This window comes from Sinocyclocheilus grahami, unplaced genomic scaffold (genome assembly GCF_001515645.1).
Source record: "Sinocyclocheilus grahami isolate Dianchi unplaced genomic scaffold, SAMN03320097.WGS_v1.1 scaffold321.1, whole genome shotgun sequence".
Taxonomy (NCBI): Eukaryota; Metazoa; Chordata; class Actinopteri; order Cypriniformes; family Cyprinidae; genus Sinocyclocheilus; species Sinocyclocheilus grahami.
Window position 1 is genome coordinate 1,387,504 of NW_015505500.1, and position 22,195 is coordinate 1,409,698.

The 22,195-nt window shown below is 36.8% G+C and overlaps 1 protein-coding gene across 2 annotated transcripts in view; it reads left to right on the top strand.

Moving 5' to 3' along the window:
- LOC107602213 (inositol-trisphosphate 3-kinase B-like) overlaps nucleotides 1–15,259 on the top strand; it is a 30,328-nt gene extending 15,069 nt beyond the window's left edge. For both annotated transcript variants that reach the window (XM_016294656.1, XM_016294657.1), the window contains exons 3-8: nucleotides 8,012–8,111; nucleotides 8,291–8,504; nucleotides 9,954–10,158; nucleotides 12,373–12,474; nucleotides 13,931–14,002; nucleotides 14,619–15,259. In XM_016294656.1, coding sequence (XP_016150142.1) covers nucleotides 8,012–8,111; nucleotides 8,291–8,504; nucleotides 9,954–10,158; nucleotides 12,373–12,474; nucleotides 13,931–14,002; nucleotides 14,619–14,837 — 912 coding nt within the window. In that variant the 3' untranslated portion in view covers nucleotides 14,838–15,259. The remainder of the gene's footprint in view (nucleotides 1–8,011; nucleotides 8,112–8,290; nucleotides 8,505–9,953; nucleotides 10,159–12,372; nucleotides 12,475–13,930; nucleotides 14,003–14,618) is intronic.
- Nucleotides 15,260–22,195: the final 6,936 nt, after the last annotated feature.

The following is a 22,195-nucleotide window of genomic DNA, read 5'->3' on the forward strand; positions in this document are numbered from 1 at the left end:
AACACCATAAATGTATCATAAAACAGTGCAATATATTCCAAATCTTCTAAAGCTATGTGGTAGTACTATATGCAGGGGTGCACATACGTTTTTTCAGCCTGGTTCTCATAAGAGAACCTGGAGATTTGGTTTGGTCCTCACACTGCACATAGTGTAACCCATTAAATACAACTATAAAAAAAAGAAATTAATCGTAGTGATAATATTGGTGCACTTTATTGATTAAGTTTTCTTTTTAAATAAAATAATAAACTAAATAATAAAGTGTGATAATACTATTATATTTTAAAATAAAAAGGGAGTATTAAATACAAATACAACTATTTTTAAGTGAACTTAAAAATAAAATGCTAATATTTTCTTCTTTTTTTTTTAAAAGATGAATTTATCATTTTCAAACTTAAAATCAGCAGGCTTTTATTTTGGCGGGTTGCTTGCAAGTAAGTATATGCGCTTCCGTGTTTAGCGCTGCCGAGTGAATGAAATGTCACAGTTTTGCATTGTGCTTTGAAAACGGCAGCGGGTAGCCTAGATTTATCTATCTATTCAGTTTGAATAGAAATTTTATACAGTATTACAGTTTGTCGATCTGAAATGGTAATTGTGCATTAACAGCTGTCAAGCATGTCGGTACGCAAATGCGCGGTCAGAACTTATTTACACAGCGCAGGCATTTTTTATTTTGGTTGCGCATGCGCACCTGCATACCACTTATGTGCACCCCTGACTATATGAGAGATTTGTGTGACATTTTAATCTGCACTCATGAGAATTAATGTGAGAAGTAGTAATATCAAATTTGTGAATAAATCATTTATTTTTAATAGGACCATTTCAATGAATCAGTTTATATGGGTCTCAAAACTGGTTTGAAAGATTCATTCTGGAATCAGACTGATTCAGAGATTAAAAGTAATTTATTCACTGCTATCACGTCTCTAAAAGGAAATAAATGAAACACATGTCATACGATACTTTAAATGTGCTTGCCGTGCTTCTGCATCTTTTTAATGCTTAAAAGTTCTGGTCCTCATGTACTCTGATTGCATGGAAAAGGGAAACCAAGGAAGAACAATAAATGACTGAATTTTCATTTTTGGGGTGAACTAACCCTTTAAGTATTTCTCCAACCACAAACCAAGTCATGCAAATGTATTTCTGAATGCAAATATGAGACCCTGACATCCTGAATGCAAGCTATCCTGGTAGCGAGGCTTGTTTACCAGCAGTGATTCCATAATTTGCATCAGACTTAGCACAATTTATGATTTCAGAATAAATTTATCGCCTAGCAGTAAAATGATTGATTGAAATGATTATGAACTGCTTTTGAAACTTGAAACTTTCTTTTGAAAGGAACAGTTCACCAAAAAAATGAAACTTCTGTCATACTTACTCACCGTTCCTAACCTGAAGACTGTAATTTGTTCTGTGGAACACAAAAAGAGAATTTAGCTTTTTATTTTATTTTTTTTTAAAGATTTTTGGAGTGTTTACAGCGTTGCATGCTTTAAAACAACATGGAGGTGAGTAAATGATGACAGAATGTTTATTGAGATATAGTTTTTATTAACATTTTGAACTAGATTTTATTTTTATTTTTTCATTTTAGTTTAAGTTTTAGTAATTTTGTTGTGTTTTTTTTTGTCTGTTTAGTTTTATTGTTTAAGTTTTAGATAATAACCCCGGTTTGGGCAAACTATTCCTTTAAAATTATGAATAGATTGCTGTCGTTTCCCATAAAAACTCTAATACCTGTAATGAAACGCATACTTTGAAAATCTTTCTCGTCTTCGGTCTGCAACAGTCACAGAAATATTTCATTCATCATCGCGTTTCGGGAAAAGGAAGTCAGTCTCTCACAAATCACCTCGGTGATGTCAAAAAAAGGTGCTGACCTCATCTCAGTCTGAAAACACTGGTGACACTGTCCTTTAGATATTTAAACATTTAGATGGCTGACCCTCTTGTCTAACAGACCGCAGACCCGTTTAGTCACAGAGACAAAGAGAAGCAGCAGTTATGGCATCGAGTTCATTTTACTCAAAACATTTACTTAATAAAAAAGGTGGCAGCTTAAAGGGTTAGTTCACCCAAAAATGAAAATTAGGCTGCGTTTTACTCACCCCCGAGGCATCCTAGGTGTATATGACTTTCTTCTTTCAGACGAATCCAGTCGGAGTTATATTAAAAATTGTCTTTGATCTTTCAAGCTGTTTAATGCCACTCAGCGGGTGTTGCATTGCTTCAGTCCAAAAGAACTTAAATAAAAATCGCCCATCCATAAAAAAGTGTCTCACATGGCTCCGGGGGGTGAACAGAGGCCTTCTGTAGTGAATCGATGCGTTTTTGTAAGAACAATATCCATATTCAAAACGTAATAATCACTTTAATCTAGCTTGCGCCAGCAGTTGTACACAGAAGCAGTTCCGGGATCATGACGTATGAGGTCAGCGTTGCGCATGCGCCGGTGAGTCTCGTGAAAACCAACGTTTGTTAACAGGATCAAAGGAAGCAAAGTTTCCTTACTTTAGCAAAGGCAACCCAGTCTCCTCTTGGCTTATATCAAAATCCTCCAGACATACTTCTTTACAAATCCTCATTTTATACTTCTAATAAGTGACCGTTGTTTTGTTTTGATCTCTCCGCTGCGCTTCCGCATTCATCACTTCTGAGCGGCGCATGCGCAAAGCCGACCTCATACGTCATTCCCCCGGAACTGCTTCCGTTTACAACAGTGAGCACAAGCTAGATTCAAGTGATTATTACGTTTTGAATATGGATATTTTTCTTACAAAAATGAATCAATTCGCTACAGAAGGCCTTTGTTCACCCCCCGGAGCCGTGTGAGACACTTTTTTCATGGATGGGCGATTTTTATTTAAGTTCTTTTGGACTGAAGCAATGCAAAATCCGCTGAGTGGCATTAAACAGCTTGAAAGATCAAAGACAATTTTTTATATAACTCCGACTGGATTCGTCTGAAAGAAGAAAGTCATATACACCTATAGGATGCCTCAGGGGTGAGTAAAACACAGCCTAATTTTCAGTTTTGGTGAACTAACCCTTTAATTATGTTCGGTGCTATTTTTTGCAGTGCAGATGTGACTTTGAGGGTTTCAGATAGAATCTTTGGACCAAAATCATGCGCAGGTGTTATGTAAGTGTTCGTTTTGCTATTCCAAACTCTCAGAATTACAGGTGAGTTTGAAGAACACTGAACATTTGCATTGCTCGTGGCCCTCGCAGGCATGCCATAGAGTTTTACTGTGGTCTCTGCACATTGAGCTTGGCCTACCAGCATATTTGCATGAGCCAATTGTGCTTTTGAATGCTTTGTATGGAAACAAATGAGAAATTCACATTGCCCTGCACTTTCCTTCACTCAAATTCCAGCTTACGATGTGATTGCACGCAGCACACTAGCGCATGATCTTACCGATTTTTACCATGTCATCTTTCATCACGCACATCTGGAATTTCATCGCCCCCGTGTTGGTTTTTTTCGCCACGTCAATCATCCTGATGGTCAAAGATTTACAGGTAATAGATTCTGGTTTGCTTCGATTTCTCCGTAGTTGGACTGTAACATCGTATTCCCGCCCTTTGCGTGTTCAGTTATTAAATATTTTTGCCTAATTTGATTATGCTTTCAGCTGCCAATAAGGGCGAAGTACTCTTAGCTCAGTTTAACAGTTCATTAGCATGCTTTCCCCATGAATCAGAGCAGAAAATGAAAAAATAAAAAGGCTTATCGGCTAAAAGCCACATGAGATCCAGCTGTTTTCACAACCAGAAATCTCTCAGTTTTTCATGGGAGCAAATAAGCTGTGAAAGTAAACAACTGTGTCAGAAACATACGATCTAGAGCTGTTGTTTTACACAGTGGGCAACAGTCATTTTGACCTGACCATGGCTCTCTGAAAAAGTCTATAACTCCCATCTCTTCCTGCGAGTTTTCCACTTGTTTTGTTTTCCCACATCCTGAACATTTCCCTCACTATAGAAACTTATCTCAGAGCCACTTTGTCTTTCCACTGAACTTTAATTTGTGTAGTCATTGGGAGGTGGGATCCTGTGGTCTTCTGAACTTAATGTCTGGTGAACACGGCCTGTCTATCAATCCTAATGTTTTTAAGTGCTTTCTGCAGTGGCCCAAACCACAGCACACTGATAACATCTGTTTCACATCAAATGCTTGAATATTAACCAGAACCTCTGCATACTGTAGGTATTTGTTTAATTCAACCGAACAGACCTCTCTGTCACATTAAGTAATCTTAGCTAACCTGCTGAAATAAGTGTGTTTTGTAACTGTATCACTTGTGTTATCTGTATTATTATTATTATCATTTTAAATGTATCTCAAATAAAAAAGCAAAAATATCTGTTTATGTTGGATGCAACAGTTTTTGTATAATAATAATAATAATAATAATAATTTGTATTATAATTACTATTATTAACTACTACATGGGCCTAAACATAAAAAATTATATTTGGGATGTCCTTTTTAGGTATGAAATGTCAGAATATAAAATAAAAGAAAGAACAGAATTGAAAAAAGACAGAATTGTATCCTTGCTTAACTTTTTATTAACATTTTACTTAAATTTTAAAAAATATTTATGCTTAAAATAGTAACAATAATAATAATAATAAAAATGGTCAAAAATTAAAAAAACCTAATTAAAAATGTAACAGCTCTAGTAGTGCTGGGCGGTATACCGGTTCATACTGAATACCGGTGTTTATTTTTGTTATGATATGAATTTTTAAAATACCGCAATACCGGTGTATGCCGCTTAAACAACGTTCGGAACGCGACACTGTTTGAAAGAAGTCCCTTTTCACTGTTGCACTGTGGTGAGGGAACAGCTGTATGTGTTACTTAGCGTGAAAGTTCCGAAACTGAAGATGTAGAACTAATAGAACGTGATGACAGAAGAACTCATCGTTCAAAACCGCCACAAATATCCACCGCCCCCTGCCATCAGCTCCCGTGTCTCACACACACACGAGCACGACTTTAGCACTACATTTTTTGGAATTATAAATATGAGCGTAGGTCATCTGTTAATATCACATGCACTTTTTTGTTTGTTGTTTTTTTTAGTTTGTTACTCAGACGCAGGCAGTGCGCTGCATGAGACAAAAAAGTAATATAGCCAAAACAACCACATAGCCGCTCTTTAGTGTAGATTCATGTTGATTTTATCAGACGATGCCACGATTATAAAAGAGAGTGACTCCTGGTTAACATTTGTTAAAAGGGGTCGTGTTTAGTCACTATTTAGTGTGGTATTTTTTTACAATATTCACTCATCATGACAGTAAAACAGGGCATTCTAAGTCAATATACTGCAGTATTTCCTCTCTCAATCAGTAGAAAATATGGTTAACACCCGGTCATGCATGAAAAAAAAAATACACCGTCATGTACCGTGAAACCGGTATAATTTTGAAAAATACCGTGATATAATTTTTTGTCATACCGCCCAGCACTAAGCTCTAGTCAGCAGACACATTTAAACAATTCCTCATAACAAACAAATAAAATATTTCTCTAAATTGTATATATTCAATACAAATGTTGAATAATAATAATATAACATTTATTTATTTATTTATTAATCAAAGGACTATATTCAAACACACATGTGAATTCTTGTTGTCACTGTTTGGATTTTTATGAAATGGCTCATAGGGAACCTTCACACTCTCATTGCTACAATCTTATTAACATCGGCCCTTTACTTTCTCAAGTAATGGTGGTGACCTCTGGATCACTAAGCTTCCATAATGTGCCTCTAAGGGTGACCCAAGCAAAGGAAGGATGGGGGACATGGAGGGGACACAGGAAACAGAGCAGCCCTGACAGACACGTCACTGCTCCCAGCCCCTCTTCAACTGCATCTTAGGGGCGAGAGGAACTGTTTTCCTCCACTGGAGCAGAACAGGACAACCTTCATGTGACAGATAAAACTCATGCTGCTCTCAGATGATGGTTCATACCTTTTATGGGCCTCTTTCTAGACTAAATTAAATCAGACCTTTTCAGCAGAGATGCTGCAGTGAGTAATGCCCAGCTTACAGAAATGGTTCATCCAAAAATGAAAATCCTGCTATCATTTATTCACCCTCACATCATTCCAAACCTCTATGACTTTTTTTTATGTAAAACCCAAAAACTAAAATTTTTAAAGTTCCTTTTTGTTAATGTGTATAAGTGAATGTGGACTGGGGTGGGGGTCAAGCTCCAAAATGACAAAAAAAGACCATAAAAGTGGTCCATGTAACACACACTGGTTCCTGAAGGCATAGGATAGCTTTGCATGTGGAACAGACTGAAATGTATTCATTGAAAATCTTGACATCCACTCTAGTTCTTCTTCGCATGAGAGAAGAAGTGACATCCAGTCTCTGAACAAATCATTCAACATTCATTTAGTCAAATCTTTTCAATGAATCGTTTGTTCAAAAGTTAAACTCACTGATCTGGTCACAGGAGTTATAGGTTTACTAGAGAAAAGGATTTTCAGTGAATAATGACTTACATTTTATACACTAAGCGATCATATGGCTTCAGAAGATTTCAAATATAATGCACAAGTCATATGGACTACTTTAAAGTGCAGTCTTTGTAATTTTGAAGCATGTCAACACCTGTCCTCAGTCACTTTTATATGAAAAAGAAATGCCATGATATTCTTCAAAAGTTCACATTCTGTGTTCTGCGAAAGAAAAGAAAAAACACAGGTTTGAAAACACACAAAGTTGAATAAATAATAATTTAAATTTTGCATAAATTATTTTATTAATGATGTTCTAGCAGCTCGGGGGGAAAAAAAACGGCACAGCACCCCGTCAAGTAGCTGATATTTAATTCTAACTTAAATGTGTTTTATAACCTTCGGTACTTTCATGACTGAATCTGATGACAATTTATTATTGTTTAATCAAAATGAATGACAAAGGGTCTCTCGCCAGATTTTGAATACACTTTGTGGCTTGTGTTTGTTGGCTGGACGGGTTCTCTAGATTTGGAAAAGGCTAATTTGTGGTCATAGTGTGCCCGGGGATGAAGCGCTCTTCCTGGGAGAGCTGGCTCAAAATGCACCTTGGGGGGGGGGCTTCCCTGGTCACCCGAGGAAACCCCCCATCTATCACTGAGAGCACAGTAAAGAATGTGTTTACCATGCCAACATGGGAGAGCTAAAGAGATCTCGCTCAAGGACATTTAGTGAAGTGGAATAACAGAGTAATGGTTCAACAGAGCAGCTCCTCTCAAACTGGAAAACAGCCTGTTTTCTGCAGGCTGTCAGGATGTCCAAATAGAGCACGAACATTTTGAGATGGTTCCAGGTGAAATGGTTCACCTTGGCAGGAAGACAAGCTTAAACACTGCCCAGATTTCCTATTCATTTGCAGGTTTTATGTACTGTAGTGAATCTGAATGCATGTTTGTACATAAATCCTTCACATAAAGCACTTTACTGTGCTGTGTAAACGATGATATCAGCACTGACTGCTTGTAGGAGCGCCAGCAAACATATGTAAATACATGCAAAATACCTGTTTGTTTATTCTCCCGCATATTGTGTGCTGGTCTGGGTTTTGTTGTAGGAAAATGAACCCCACCTGCCAAATCTCATTATATAAGTAATTACTCATCTCCCTCCAGGCATGTTTCTTTTTTTCAAAATAGCATGGACAAGAAGTGAAATATTATTAGAATTTAAAATAACTGTTTTCAATTTTAATGTATTTTTAAATGTAATTTATTCCTGTGATGCAAGTTGTAATATTATAAATGATAATTTAATGTAGCCTTGCATATAATTCTTTTTCTCTTGTAATATGACAAATAAATTACATCTACACTCAAATATTACAAGGTCATAAAAACTGAAATGCTGTTTAAACTACACTGCTGTCACTGTTGTAGTTTTATAGCACTTACATTTAATTTAATTGGGGATTTATCTTGCTTACTTTTGTCATTGAACAGCATAAATCATGGAAGAAGATCAAGAACATGGTGCATTGGTCACCATTTGTGATGTCCTTCAAGAAGAAGTACCCTTGGATCCAGTTGGCTGGCCATGCAGGTAGGCCTCAAACATTGCATAACTTTTCACGCAACTTTTCACACAGTTAATACACTCAGAAAGTATAATGTGAATTGCTTTAAATCTAGAAGGAAAAAACACAATAGTAGAAAGTTAGTTTATGCTAATGCCCACATTTTAACTCCCCAGTGCTATGCTATTTGTCTCTCTCTCTGCAGGCAATTTCAAGGCAGGGGCCAATGGTCGCATCCTAAAGAAACACTGTGAGTGTGAGCAGCAATGTCTCGATAGGCTGATGAGAGACGTGCTAAAGCCCTTCGTTCCTGCTTACCACGGAGATGTAGAGAAGGATGGAGAGAGGTACAATCAGATGGAGGACTTGCTGGCAGACTTTGACCTACCCTGTGTCATGGACTGCAAAATGGGCGTCAGGTCAGTTGCTACACTGTTTCATCGGACCTTTTACTTTACAAACCTAGAAAAGACCCAAATCACCCTAGTTATGACCCAGAGCCCACCTAAAACACCCTAGAAATGACCCAGAGCAGCCTAGAAACCATATAGCAATATTCTGCAAACTGAGAACACCACTGCAACTGTGTACGGTAAGACCCTAAAAAACCACTCATGATACCTCAGCAAATGCCTAGTAACAACCCAAAACAACTTAGCAACTGCCTGGCAACACATTAGTAACCACTTATTAATGCTCTCTATCCTTGTACTGTATATCCTTGTAACTTCAGTTTTAACTTCAACGTAACTTTTTCTAGCTTAGACACACTAGAAGAAAACGTATAACGATAAAAAATAAACCTAAACCTAGAAATGAAAATAAAATATGTTTAAGTACTAAAATTACTCAAATTAAAACTGGAATAAAATAATTAAAAGGTAAATAGAAATATTACCAAAAATAAAAACCTAAGAAAAAGTACAAAAGCATATACATTTTTTAAAACAAACTAAATGTAACGTGGAAACTGACAATATAAAAAAAATTTATTAAAAATATTAATAAATACAATAATTATATATATTATATATATATATAATTGTATATAAATAATACTACAATAAAACAGGTGCTTAGAAGCCAATCTATAATGTTTTATAAATTATTATAATTCTTATAAGACTTCAAATTGAAAAATTTTTGTCCCTTGTGTATAAGAAAAGAAACAGAAAGAAGAGAGAGATTCACCTATAAATCACTAATAAAAAATAGAAGATAAAAGAACACCAGAAATCCCCCTCCCGGCTAAGACAGAATCTTCATCTTTTCTTATCTTACACTTAAGCAACAGCATGTTGAAAATCTAGTATGTTACTGTAAAATGAATAGTTCCATTGACCCATTATTTGTACAGATGTTATACATTCCAAGCACCACAGAACATGAAGCAGGACCTTCCTCCCCAGAGACTCAGCAGAGGAGCAGCTCTGTGTCCTCTAATCTGCTGAAAAATAGCTGTGCTTGTTTGCAACTGGTGCAGGGAGACCTTGATACACATCGCTCATCACTTTTTTCCACACTCTCACTCTCTGTTGTTTCTGAGACTACTCTGTTTGCTGTTGCAAGCCGAATCACAGCCGCGGACATGGACAAATATAGTGATAACCAGATGGTCAGGATATTAACAAAACCTCTGCTGGCCTGTCCAAACAAAACAATGCAATGCTTTCAGATTCACGCAAATTCAGCACGCTTTTCAGTGCTTTCCAAGACAAATCAAGCTGGAGAACAAAAGGAGAATAAATATTTAGTTTTCATGCCTTTAGCTAATAAGACCAACTGCATTTTATTGCGCACTACAAATTTCAACAGAATATGATTGATGATGCAACAAGTTAAGCCATTGGGTCGTTTTTCTCCTGCAGGACGTATCTGGAAGAGGAGCTGACGAAAGCCAGGAAGAAGCCTAGCTTGAGAGCCGACATGTACCAAAAGATGATCGAGGTGGACCCCGATGCACCCACGGCACAGGAGCACGAACAGAAAGCAGTCACTAAGCCGCGCTACATGCAGTGGAGGGAAACCATCAGCTCCACCGCCACGCTAGGCTTCCGGATCGAGGGAATCAAGGTGAGACGTTCGTTCATGAAACCTTTAAGAAACTTTTCATAATCTCTCTTGAAATCTGTGGAGACAAATGAGGTGAAATTGCAAAAAATTTGAAAGGCGTTATTTGAACTGGATTTCTCAACTATACACTATTTTCATTCAACTGAAAGTTTGAAATAAATCGTGCTTGAGATTTTACGTATTCCCTTATTTATTTTAAGTATTTGGTTTTTAAGGAATATTCCAAGTTTAAAGCAATTTTTGGAGTTAAAACAATAATATTGATTACCACAAAAATTACTTTTGACCTCAATTTCTTAAAAAATTAAAATCTGGGTTATAGTGAGGCAACTGCAATGGAAGTGAATAAGGACCATCTTTAAATGTTAAAATACCACTGTTTTAAAAGTATAGCCACGGGACATAAAAATATGCATGTTAACATGATGTTGGTGATAGAAATTCATATTAACCTTTCTGTGTAATGTTATATTAAGTTTCACTTAATTGCCATCATAATGAAATACCATAAACCCTAGAATAAATATTATGATTTGAAAAACTATACAGCTCAAATAATAAAATCTTTACACAAGAAAGAATATTGTTTACTAACCTTTTCCATGTAGCATTATATTCGCAGGACAATAAAACACCATAAAACAACTGTAAAAATTATGATGTAAAAAAATTTACAGCTCAAATAATAGCCAAGCTTTCACAAATGTGACCCTGGACAACAAAAACAGTCATAAGTTGCACGGGTATATTTGTAGCAATAGCCAAAAATATATTGTACGGGTCAAAATTATCGATTTTTCATGCCAAAAATCATTAAGATATTAAGTAAAGATCATGTTCCATGAAGATATTTTGTAAATTTCCTATCGTAAATATATCAAAACTTAATTTTTGATTAGAAATATGCATGGCTAAGAACTTCATTTGGACAACTTTAAAGGTGATTTTCTCAATATTTAGATTTTTTTGCACCCTCAGATTCCAGATTTTCAAATAGTTGCATCTCGGCCAAATATCGTCCTATCCTAACAAAGCTTATTTATTCAGCTTTCAGATGACGTATAAATCTCAATTTCAAAAAATTGACCCTTATGACTGATTTTGTGGTCCTTGGTCACAAATAACAGACAAGCTTTCACACAACAATTAATATAAGAAAATTAAAATGAGTCCTTTTTTATATAATTGCAAGCTTCTGCTTTTAAATCTTTTAAAAATTATCCCCATTCATCTGCATTACAAGTGCCTCACTGTACCTTGATTTTTAAAGGCGAGCTGAAATTGTATTTTGTGAGAGTGAACATTATGCCACAACAAATGCTGTTGATTGAGCTTAACTTAAACCATGAGTTGATGAAAGGGATCTTGGAAGCGCAGTGCTGTTTTTATCTGGGGAATCACGGCAGCCTTCAACCTACACGTCTTTTAATTAGATCCCGAAATTCAGACTGAGGTGAAGGGGTGAAATTGGCCTTTTTCAAGAGGTCGATTGTGTCTGAATGTTCCTGTCATACACACAGCCTGTTTGCGGCACGTCCTTTGAGCTCAACATCAGTCAGTGACAGGCCACGGCTCTCACAACATGATTTCAGTTCTGTAATTCCGGCCTACCGCACGCAGCCCTAAATACACCCTCATGGAAAATGTCAAAAAGACTTAAGAGAAGCTTGAAAACCTTCAGCTAATTAAGCCAAACCAGGCAGCCACGATTCCATTAACACACGGAAGAGGAGATTAGAAAGCTTATGTTTGGTCTCTGTCATGATTTTCCAAAATAAATCTTTGTTAACAAGCGCTCTGCAGATGTCCTGCATGAATAGGGAAAGATTGCTTCTTCCTTTGCACTTTCCATTAGCACAAAGACCAGGCTCCCCCGTCTTTCTCTTTTGTCGCAGATGGGGGATGCCCTGGGGGGCTCTAAATAAAGTATTTTCTGAATAATAGTAGACTTCTGTTATGTCTGTGGCTTAGCTGCCTGTTGTTTGTTTTATTAGGTCTATGCCTGTTGTGACTATTGTCTTAACTTAGAAGCGCATTAATTCGCCCACAGTCCATCAATATCACGTTGCCTCTGAGATGTTTACTAAAGCACGCATCACTGTTACTATTGCTTGTACTTTGAACAAATACTAAAATAGTATCATTATATTAATATAAAAGAAATGGCTTCCATAATCACAATCGATCAATCCTTCTTCCCTTTCCCTTCTACAGAAAGAGGACGGAACAGTAAACAGGGACTTTAAAAAGACTAAGACCCGAGAACAAGTGACCGAGGCCTTCCAAGACTTTGTCAAAGGAAACGAAAACATCCTGGTAAGCCTGTGTTCGTGTTCGGGCCTTGTGTCGATTATAAAGTCTCCTGTGGCACACAGAGGGGAAGCGAGTGACAGGTGGAGCTACACTCTCTCATTAACCCCCCAGGGTGGTTTGTGAAACTAAGGGTTTCCTTTGTGTGGTGTAGCCCCTTCAGGGTTTTATTGTTTGAAACCAGCTGCTGGCAGGGAAAACCACTCTTCCAGTTGCACACAAACTTCATTATATTACAGAGAAATACACACATGCAAATACAAAGCGCTTTGCATAATGCCGTGGTTGACACATGACTGTAATGTGTATTCTTGAGACATTAAAGTACTGTAAATGTAATCTTAACAGGTTTAAATATTAATAAGATGTTTGCACCTAGCACAAAGCAATGATATTCATGGCAGGATTCCCATGTTGTAACAGGGGTGTTTCCTTTAAAGTTCAGCCTTATAGACAAACAGTTCCATAGAACCTGTCCTTGGCTTCTCGTGGAGCATTTATTTAACCCCATGTTTGTCCACAGTGTGTCCTGGAACTTGATGTGCATCCTGATCCTCTGTGATTAGTCTGACAAATGTGCTGTAGATTTTACAGAGGAACCTGCTTTTATTTTCACACTAAATGTACAAACCCGATTCCAAAAAAGTTGGGACACTGTACAAATTGTGAATAAAAACAGAATGCAATGATGTGGAAGTTTCAAATTTAATTCAGAATACAACATAGATGACATATCAAATGTTTAAACTGAGAAAATGTATCATTTTAAGGGAAAAAATAAGTTGATTTTAAATTTCATGGCATCAACACATCTCAAAAAAGTTGGGACAAGGCCATGTTTACCACTGTGTGGCATCCCCTCTTCTTTTTATAACAGTCTGCAAACGTCTGGGGACTGAGGAGACAAGTTGCTCAAGTTTAGGAATAGGAATGTTGTCCCTAATGACTATCTATCATACATTTTTACCATGATTTACAAAAGACACTCACTAAAATGTCGTTCTTGTAACAGTAGTTTTAATCATTTAAAATATAAAAAAATGTAGCATGATCACTCTTTCATTATATAGCCTATTTTAATAAGTACAGGTTAGAATAAGTATGTTTCATTTTTACATAAATATATATGTTACACTAAATGACAGTAGAACATTATTTCACCCATATTTTGACATTTTGCTTTCACAAACGCTATTTGAAATATTAAAGTAGACACTTGCATTTAATATGCATTCTATGTATATAAAATAAGTTTAGTAAATTTAATTTGATGCAGACACCAAAATGGGACATATACATGTATATTTACTGTAATGAAAAAAAGCCTTATTTCCTCATTACATTATATCTTTCTATTACATGCAGCCAATATTATTCTACATGAATACAGTACTTGTAACACTACAATTGTAGGGATTTTTATAGTTTTATAGTTACTTACACTTTGTCTCTTTTCCCTCAGCATTCCTATCTGAACCGACTACAAGAGGTCAAGGACACTTTGGAAATGTCACCGTTTTTCAAAACGCACGAGGTAAACAGTCACACTTTTGTTTATCATCTTAAAACACATTAGCTGCACTTAAGACCATGGAGGAATTAGTAAATGTAACCTTTTACCCACCCATGTGATGATAGCATGTGAAAATGTGGAAAAATAATACACAATAGCATCCATGCAAAGACCGGCTCTGAAGTAATTATCTGATTACACTGGATGCTCAAAGCCAGAATAGCAACTGGGTTGTATTAAAACAAAGAGTTACACAACCTCTTTTAATAGACTTTAAAGACAAATATTCTAGATACACTTCATGCGTCGTCAGTGTCAGAACTTTGTTTTAATACAAGGAGGTAGAACAGGCTATGCAAACACAGAGCCTTGTTTATTCACATTAATAGATAACAAAAACAAACTGCATGCTGGAAAAACAGGGCACAGTTATATCTGTTTAATAAGTGAGCGTGTGTTTGCAGCACAAACATAATGGAAACAGGATTTTTGTGTCTATTGTGTCATGTTTACACATGTATTTGTGATGAACCATTTAAAGTCTTGTAAAGATGCGACACGCTAGGAACAGATTTGGACATTTAACGCATTTCCGTGTTGTGCGTGTGTCCCAACTCTTCGCATCTCTCGTGTTCAGGTGATTGGCAGTTCTCTACTCTTCGTCCATGACAAACGGCAGCAGGCAAAAGTGTGGATGATAGACTTTGGGAAGACTACTCCATTGCCGGAGGGGCAGGAGCTGAGCCACAGGGCCACCTGGGTGGAGGGTAACAGAGAAGACGGCTACCTCTACGGCCTAGACCACCTCATAGACATTATTTCCAGTGTGCTAACGCCTAAACCTCCACTAGAGTAAGAGGATTCCATCTCCTCTCCCTCCTGCACTACAGTTCAAAACCTTGCTGGGTTCCCCTAAAGCTATCCTAACCGATCGCCCCGTCTCACCAAAACAGAAAACTATAAAACTTAAAACAAAAATGCCAGCCGCAATGGCCTTTAAAAAAAAGAGTGTGTATGTTTGTAAACTTGTAGATGCTGTACATATAGTGTAAATGCCAGTGTTTTAGTTCAGAACATGTGTGAATAGGATTTTTGCAGCTAGTGCTTTAACAGGCAGGTGAATCTTAAAGCCACACTCCCTTAATGTGCGTTCTTTTCAACATGCTAGTGTTACGGAAAAGTGTAAAGCACTTACAGCTATGTTTTACTCTGCGATTGTTTTAATGTTTTGTTTTAAGATGCTGCAGAAAAACGTACCGTTTTTTTTTTATTTTACACCTAGACAGCATTTTTATTTGAAACAAAAATCTACATTTTAAAACCTTTAACAATCATATCGACCACTAGATGTTTGAGATATTTATATTTGCAGGATTCTAACAATATTGGTTGTTTTATGTTTTTTTTTATCCTGTTAACATAATGTAAGTAGTGTTAAAATACATCATTTTTACTGAGTGCCTTTTGTAGAACAAATTCTCCCATTTGGTGGATGGTCTTATGTTGTGCTTTATATTTAAATTCTTCATATTGACATTCCTTAAATTCAGTCGCCATTTTTGTGCCCAAGTAGGGCTGGGTATCAACACAGATTTTCTAGTTGATTATAACTCAGAAATTCTCAATTCAATTCTGACTTTAATTTGATGTAATACGATTCCGATTCATTTGAGTATACAGCATTTTGGTTATACTGTCTATTCTCTCTCTGCTAATGCTGTCAAATATTCAGGGGAGTGTTCTTGACTAATTTAAACTTGTAATTCATCTTTTGAGCTATTCTAGGCGTGCCACGTGTTTTTGATTTACTAGAAAGAAACGACTCATTTTGGGTCTGACGCTATGTGTTTTTGCTAAGTCACTAAGATTCACTAATAAGATTAAGATTCATGAATATGAAAGATGTTTCCTGGCATCATTTCGTAGGACATGGCCATTTTTATTGCATCATATTAAAAACAGACTGCAAATTCACTTTCTGAACTGACACATTGACAACTATGATATTAAAAATACGATTACTTTTTCCATGACACTAAAGATTCAGCAGCAGGGTGTAAAATCGAAGTAAAGGCCCGTTCACACCAAGAATTATAACTATAATATTCCGTTTATCGTAAGCATGCCCTGCAGTTTTGTTGTCTGCTGCTTTAAATGCTCAAGGATGGATTCCGATTGGCCCTCAATTGTTTTTATCATTCATCAGCTGGAAAAAGTAGTTTTGAATGTTATTCAAAGGACATTGTTCCTCTATCATTAAAATTTTGCAGTGGACTCTGCTATTTTTATACATTTATAATGATTTTAAAACAATTTTATCCTTGATGTGACTTTAGTCATTTCAGCAGAACACAGTGCCATCTGTAGGACGGGAAGTGCGGTGCAATATTAAGAAATGAAATTGGAATCATTCAAATGAAGATCATGATTAATTGGAAAATCTATCATTTTACTCAAGCCTATGCCCGAACAGCTTAAAATAATAACTGAGTGCCAAGGTTTTTCTCAGGAAGTGGCTCCCATTCAAGAAGACTTTAAAGGGTTAGTTCACCCAAAAATTACAATTCTGTCATGAATTACTCACCCTTGTGTTGTTCGGACCCCGTAAGACCTTCGTTCATCTTCGGAACACAATTTAAGATATTTTTGATGAAATTTGAGGGCTCTCTGACCCTCCCATAGACAGCAAGGTAACTACCACGTTCAAGGTCCAGAAAAGTACCAAGATGATCAACAAAGTAGTCCGTGTGACATCAGTGGTTCAACTGTAAAGTTACAAAGCTACGAGAATACTTTTTTTGCACAAAGAAAACAAAAATAACGACTTTATTCCACATTTTCGTCTCTACTGCGTAACTTTGGACGCGCGTTCACGATAGTACCATGAGGCAAGCATGTGGCGGCGCCGGTGCTGATCCAGATCCAGATCTGGACCTTGAACGTGGTAGTTACCTTGCTGTCTATGGGAGGGCTTCATCAAAAATATCTTAAGTTGTGTTCCGAAGATGAACGAAGGTCTTACGGGTTTGGAACAATTTAAGATATTTTTGATGAAATCTGAGGGCTCTCTGACCCTCCCATAGACAGCAAGGTAACTACCACGTTCAAGGTCCAGAAAAGTACCAAGATGATCAACAAAGTAGTCCGTGTGACATCAGTGGTTCAACTGTAAAGTTACAAAGCTACGAGAATACTTTTTTTGCACAAAGAAAACAAAAATACTGCGTAATACTACTGCGTAACTTTGGACGCGCGTTCACGATAGTACCATGAGGCAAGCATGTGGCGGCGCCGGTGCTGACCCAGATCCAGATCTGGACCTTGAACGTGGTAGTTACCTTGCTGTCTATGGGAGGGTCAGAGAGCCCTCAAATTTCATCAAAAATATCTTAAATTGTGTTCCGAAGATGAACGAAGGTCTTACGTGTTTGGAACAACACGAGGGTGAGTAATTAATGACAGAATTTTCATTTTTGGGTGAACTAACCCTTTAAATCTGTCATTACCGGCTTGTGGTATGTTTTCAAGTTCCCTGTGAACACAGTCTCGACTATTTTTTGTCTTTGAAAAATCCATAAGAGCTGCAAACACCAACCTTGGAATCGCTATAGTGACTTTGTCTATTCGGTTAAAACAATAACTTTTCTACAAGGTAAAATAATTTTTTTTTAAAAACACACTGTCACCTTAACTCGCATCTGTTGACCAAAAATTTCAACCATTCCACGCAAGTTCAAACAATGTGAATAGTCACAAGAGCCTTAAGTGATGTTGTTCTTCCTTTGTAAAGTGCCTGAAGGCGCCGCTCGATGCAGTGCCTCCGAATGCTGACTCGCCACTCTTCAGAGCGCATCATGTTTGAGAGAGGTGATTGTTGTTTGCATGACTATTTGCCATGCAAATGAACCATCCCTGCATACCCCCAAACAATGAGATAATGCTCCAAGCAAAATATCGCTGGAGATAAAAACTAATTTGTTGGTCAGTATGGAAACCATGTGCTGACACCAGCATAAATGCAATCAGTGATTAGTGGTTGTTGATTTAGCCCGGGGCGAGGAACACCTAGGGCAGACCTACACGTTGGGACGTCAACACGACGCACTCCAGTCACACAGTAAAGGCAGAGGGGTTATCGAGAGGCCTCCAACCAAATGTCACCACGTGTTTTTATCCATCATTTTATTTATGATGAGATTTTGCTGTCGTTAAATGACCTTTTATGAATGCAAAAGGAACAGAGAGGACAAAAGGTTAACGGGTGGTGTGGAAACATTTCTCAAATCCCTGTCCCACAGCTGCAGTTCCCTAAACATGCTTAAAATGGGTAGGAAAAATGGAATGGGTCAAATCATAGCTGCTGTAAGTGATTTTTAATAGGCCTAACACACACAAACTGTCCTCGCTATTTGACTATGGGAGAAATAATACTTCTCTTCTGGTTCTGTAATCAGGCACAAAATTGCTGCTGGTTAGCCAAGAGAGAGAAAAAGATCTAATTATATGAAAAAATTACAGCCCTAAAAATGTGACACATATAAATCATACATAATAATACAATGAAACACTTGCTAGGAAAAATAACACTTCTCTATTCTGGCAGTGTAAACAGCCAAAACAACTGCTGTTTGTTAGTCAAGAGAGAGGAAAATATCTCTAATATTTTTTAACACATGGCTACTTTCCAGAAACATACTCTTTGCCATAATGATGGTTTAGTAACGACATCTACCACAAGATGTGTCACTAGCCCAATAATAAAAGAAAAAGGAGACTTGTTTGGAAACCAAAAATATTTTTGCTTTTAGAGGCGTAAATACAATTGCTTACAGCAGCTTTAATCCGGTCTAAGAGGTTTCGGGTTTATTTATTCTCCCAAAATTACATTTTTCCAAAGTAAATCTTAAAGCCAGATGTACTTTCTCCCTACACACGCTTAAAAATAGAAGTAAGTACTCCCCCTGCTGTTTACGGTGCTGTATTACAAAGAACAAACTAAACTGACCAAGTCCTTCTTCTTGCCCTCAATGTTTTACATTGCATGCCATATTTGTGAGAGGTCATAAACTGTGGGAATTTCTAGTGGTGTCATATGCATACTTATATTTATATTTTGTTATATTTTGCACAAGAACACTAAATGTAGCTGCATTGTTTTTTCTTCTCTTGTTTGTTTGGCTTTACCTCCCATATCTTGGTGATATAGCGGTTCACTGTAATGTAAGCTAAGCTCATTGCTGTGTAAAAAAATGTGCAAATGTCTTCAGAGAGTGCTCTGTCTCTTTAAGAAAATAAATCTCTGAAACCAGTGACATTTGACCCCGTTGCATTATGTTATGTCAAGGCCTTGCTGCACAAGGAACATTTACACAGCTCAACCCTGCTGTATGTTTGCCATCTTAATGCAGCAATGAATTATTATGCTTGGTTGTACAATTTTACCAGATCAATTTGTCAAAAATACACATGGTTTGGCTTTTACTTATGGATGTTTGTAAATCTGGTGATTTTACAGATTAATTAAATACAGATTAAGAGAATAATGAATTAATGTAGCCTTTCGCAAATTTTAAAGTTAATACTTTTTTTCATATTGTACATTGTAACATTGTGTTTCCAAAATGTTAGTTTTTAATTTATTATTATGTATTTTTAGACAAATTAGTATGGAACTACAATATTGACTATTTATTGGTTGTCAGCCATAACATAAAAAGGAATTATTGATTTATTGTCAGGATTTTAATATCACTGCATCCCTATTTAAATTTTTTTTTAAATTTCAACAGGCTGCCATTGGGACATAGATGTCAGTGCTCCTATTTTGTAATAAAAGTAATGAGTTATGTAGAACCATATAGTTTATGCCATCTCCTTCCACTTTATTTTACTTAACACTACATACACAGCCAAAAGTATCTGGAGACCTGAACAATGTACCCAATTTATGCTAGTTAAACATTTTTATTGAAAACCAAGAGAATTAAAGGAATAGTTCAACCAACAGGGGATGGACATTTTAACTTATGAAAGCAATATTATGGATAGAGGACTTGTATATTAGCCAGAGGCAATATTTTGATGACTCAGCTTTCCACTTCCCAAGATGTTAACTAATGGACTGGAGTCATGCAAATTACTTGTGGATTATAGTGATGTTTTTATCAGCTGTTTGGACTCTGGCGGCACCCATTCACTGCAGAGGATCCATTGGTGAGCAAGTGATGTAATGCTAAATTTATCTAAATCTGTTCTGATGAAGGAAGAAACAAATTCAACTACATCTTGGATGGCCCGAGGGCGAGTAAAATTTGGTTCAACAATTCCATTAATAACAACTATTCTTCTGGGAAGAACATACTTTTGGCCATAGTGTATTTATATTTTACATGTAAGAACTGCCAGCAAAAGATATATTTTGGGAAAGAAATGCTTTCTATACCTTGCAGGAGATAAATAAATGGTCACTAGATGGAAGGTCAAACAGACATCTGAACACCAGCACAAAAAGTAAGTTCCATGATATACCTTTAAAAGTCTTAAACTGGTAAATAACACCCTATGATTAAAGCAAGTTCTGTTCTTTGTTCTTTCAAAGTGAATAGTTGCCACCTAGTGTCTCTTTTGTTTAATGCACTGACATAGTCTAAACCAGGGTTTCTCAAATCTTGCCCTGGAGGGCCAATGCTCTGCAGAGTTTAGCTCCAACCCTGATCAAACTCACCTACCTGTGATTTTCTAATGATCCTGAAGACATTGATTAGCTTGCTCAGGTGTGTTTGATTAGGGTTAGAGCTAAACTCTGCAGGAAAGTGGATCTCAGATTTGAGGATCCCTGGTCGAAACCTTATCCATTTTTTCCCCCAAATTACTTCCTCTTGACATTGAGACACTTAAAACAGATAAAGGTTCAGTCAGTAATACAGACCAGCAGTCTGTACAGTGGTTACATATTTTTGGCATCCATCTATCCTGACCTGATCAGATGTAGCTATTAGCCTATGGTGCAGCAGAGTGTGAACAAATAAAACTATTTTTATATGGCATAAATAATGGAGGTTAAGCAGCTTATTTTTTTATTTTCTGCTGTCGAATAAACTGGACTTCCTTATTTAGTCATACTTGGACTGAGTCACAGTGCTGGCAATGAGCCTCAGAAATATTAGCCTGGGGAGCAGGGAGCTTGGAGTGAGGCCATGTTCAAGAGTGAGGAAGCCAACCGCCCACCAGCCTCACACACACAACTATACTAATAAAAAGGACCATACAGCAAAAACATTAAAAAAATATATGAAGCCCTTGACCCAGAGAGATACTCTACCCACAAAGCACTGTCTGGCATCAGAAAGCACAGTGCTAAAAAATATATTCAGTCATACAAGTCAAACTTCAGAGCAGCTGCTCAGAGGAATATACAAAGCTCAGGAGAGACACCAGAATTTTGGCAAATCTTTAGTCCTAATTCAGAAAGAGTATCGATTCTCTGTATGGAAGAAGTGAATACTGATAAAGTTTAACTTGCATTAACTAGCATTTAATCTATAGATCAAATTTGCGTTCATCTTGCATCTAATCATGATGACTGATACACAGAAAATGAGGCAAATCAATAAAGAGCTTTCATTAATTCTACACCTTGGACTAATCAATAGAATGTGACACACACAGGCCTTACAAATAATACTCAAATGAATTTAAAATAAAAAATATATATTTATCTACATCTGACAAATTATTATACAGATGAATTATAATAGGCTATAAATTAAAATAGCCCAATACTAAGTAGATAACAATCGGTTTGGGCCACAGACGAATGCTGAATCAATTAATATAGCAATGATAAGCAATCCAAGTTACATGTCATCCTCTGTTAACTTCTCTCTCATCTAGCTATTTGTTTGTCTTACCTGTACCTTGTTTATTAGATGTTGTCCTGAGACTGAGTTTAGCAATCAATCAAAGTGATCACGTTTTCCACAACAATCCCAGGCCATGTTTAATCTAGGCAGCTACCGTTTGAGCCGATAGATGGCGCCATTCAGTTATTAGAATTTTCGTTGATACGAAAAGACAGCGCTGGATCGCGAAGGACGAAAAAACTGCGATTGACCAATCAGAAGCAAGTATTCCAGTGGGCCTTAAAGGGATACTCCACCCCAAAATTAAATTTTTTTTGGTCATTAATCACTTACCCCCCCCCCCCCCCCCCCC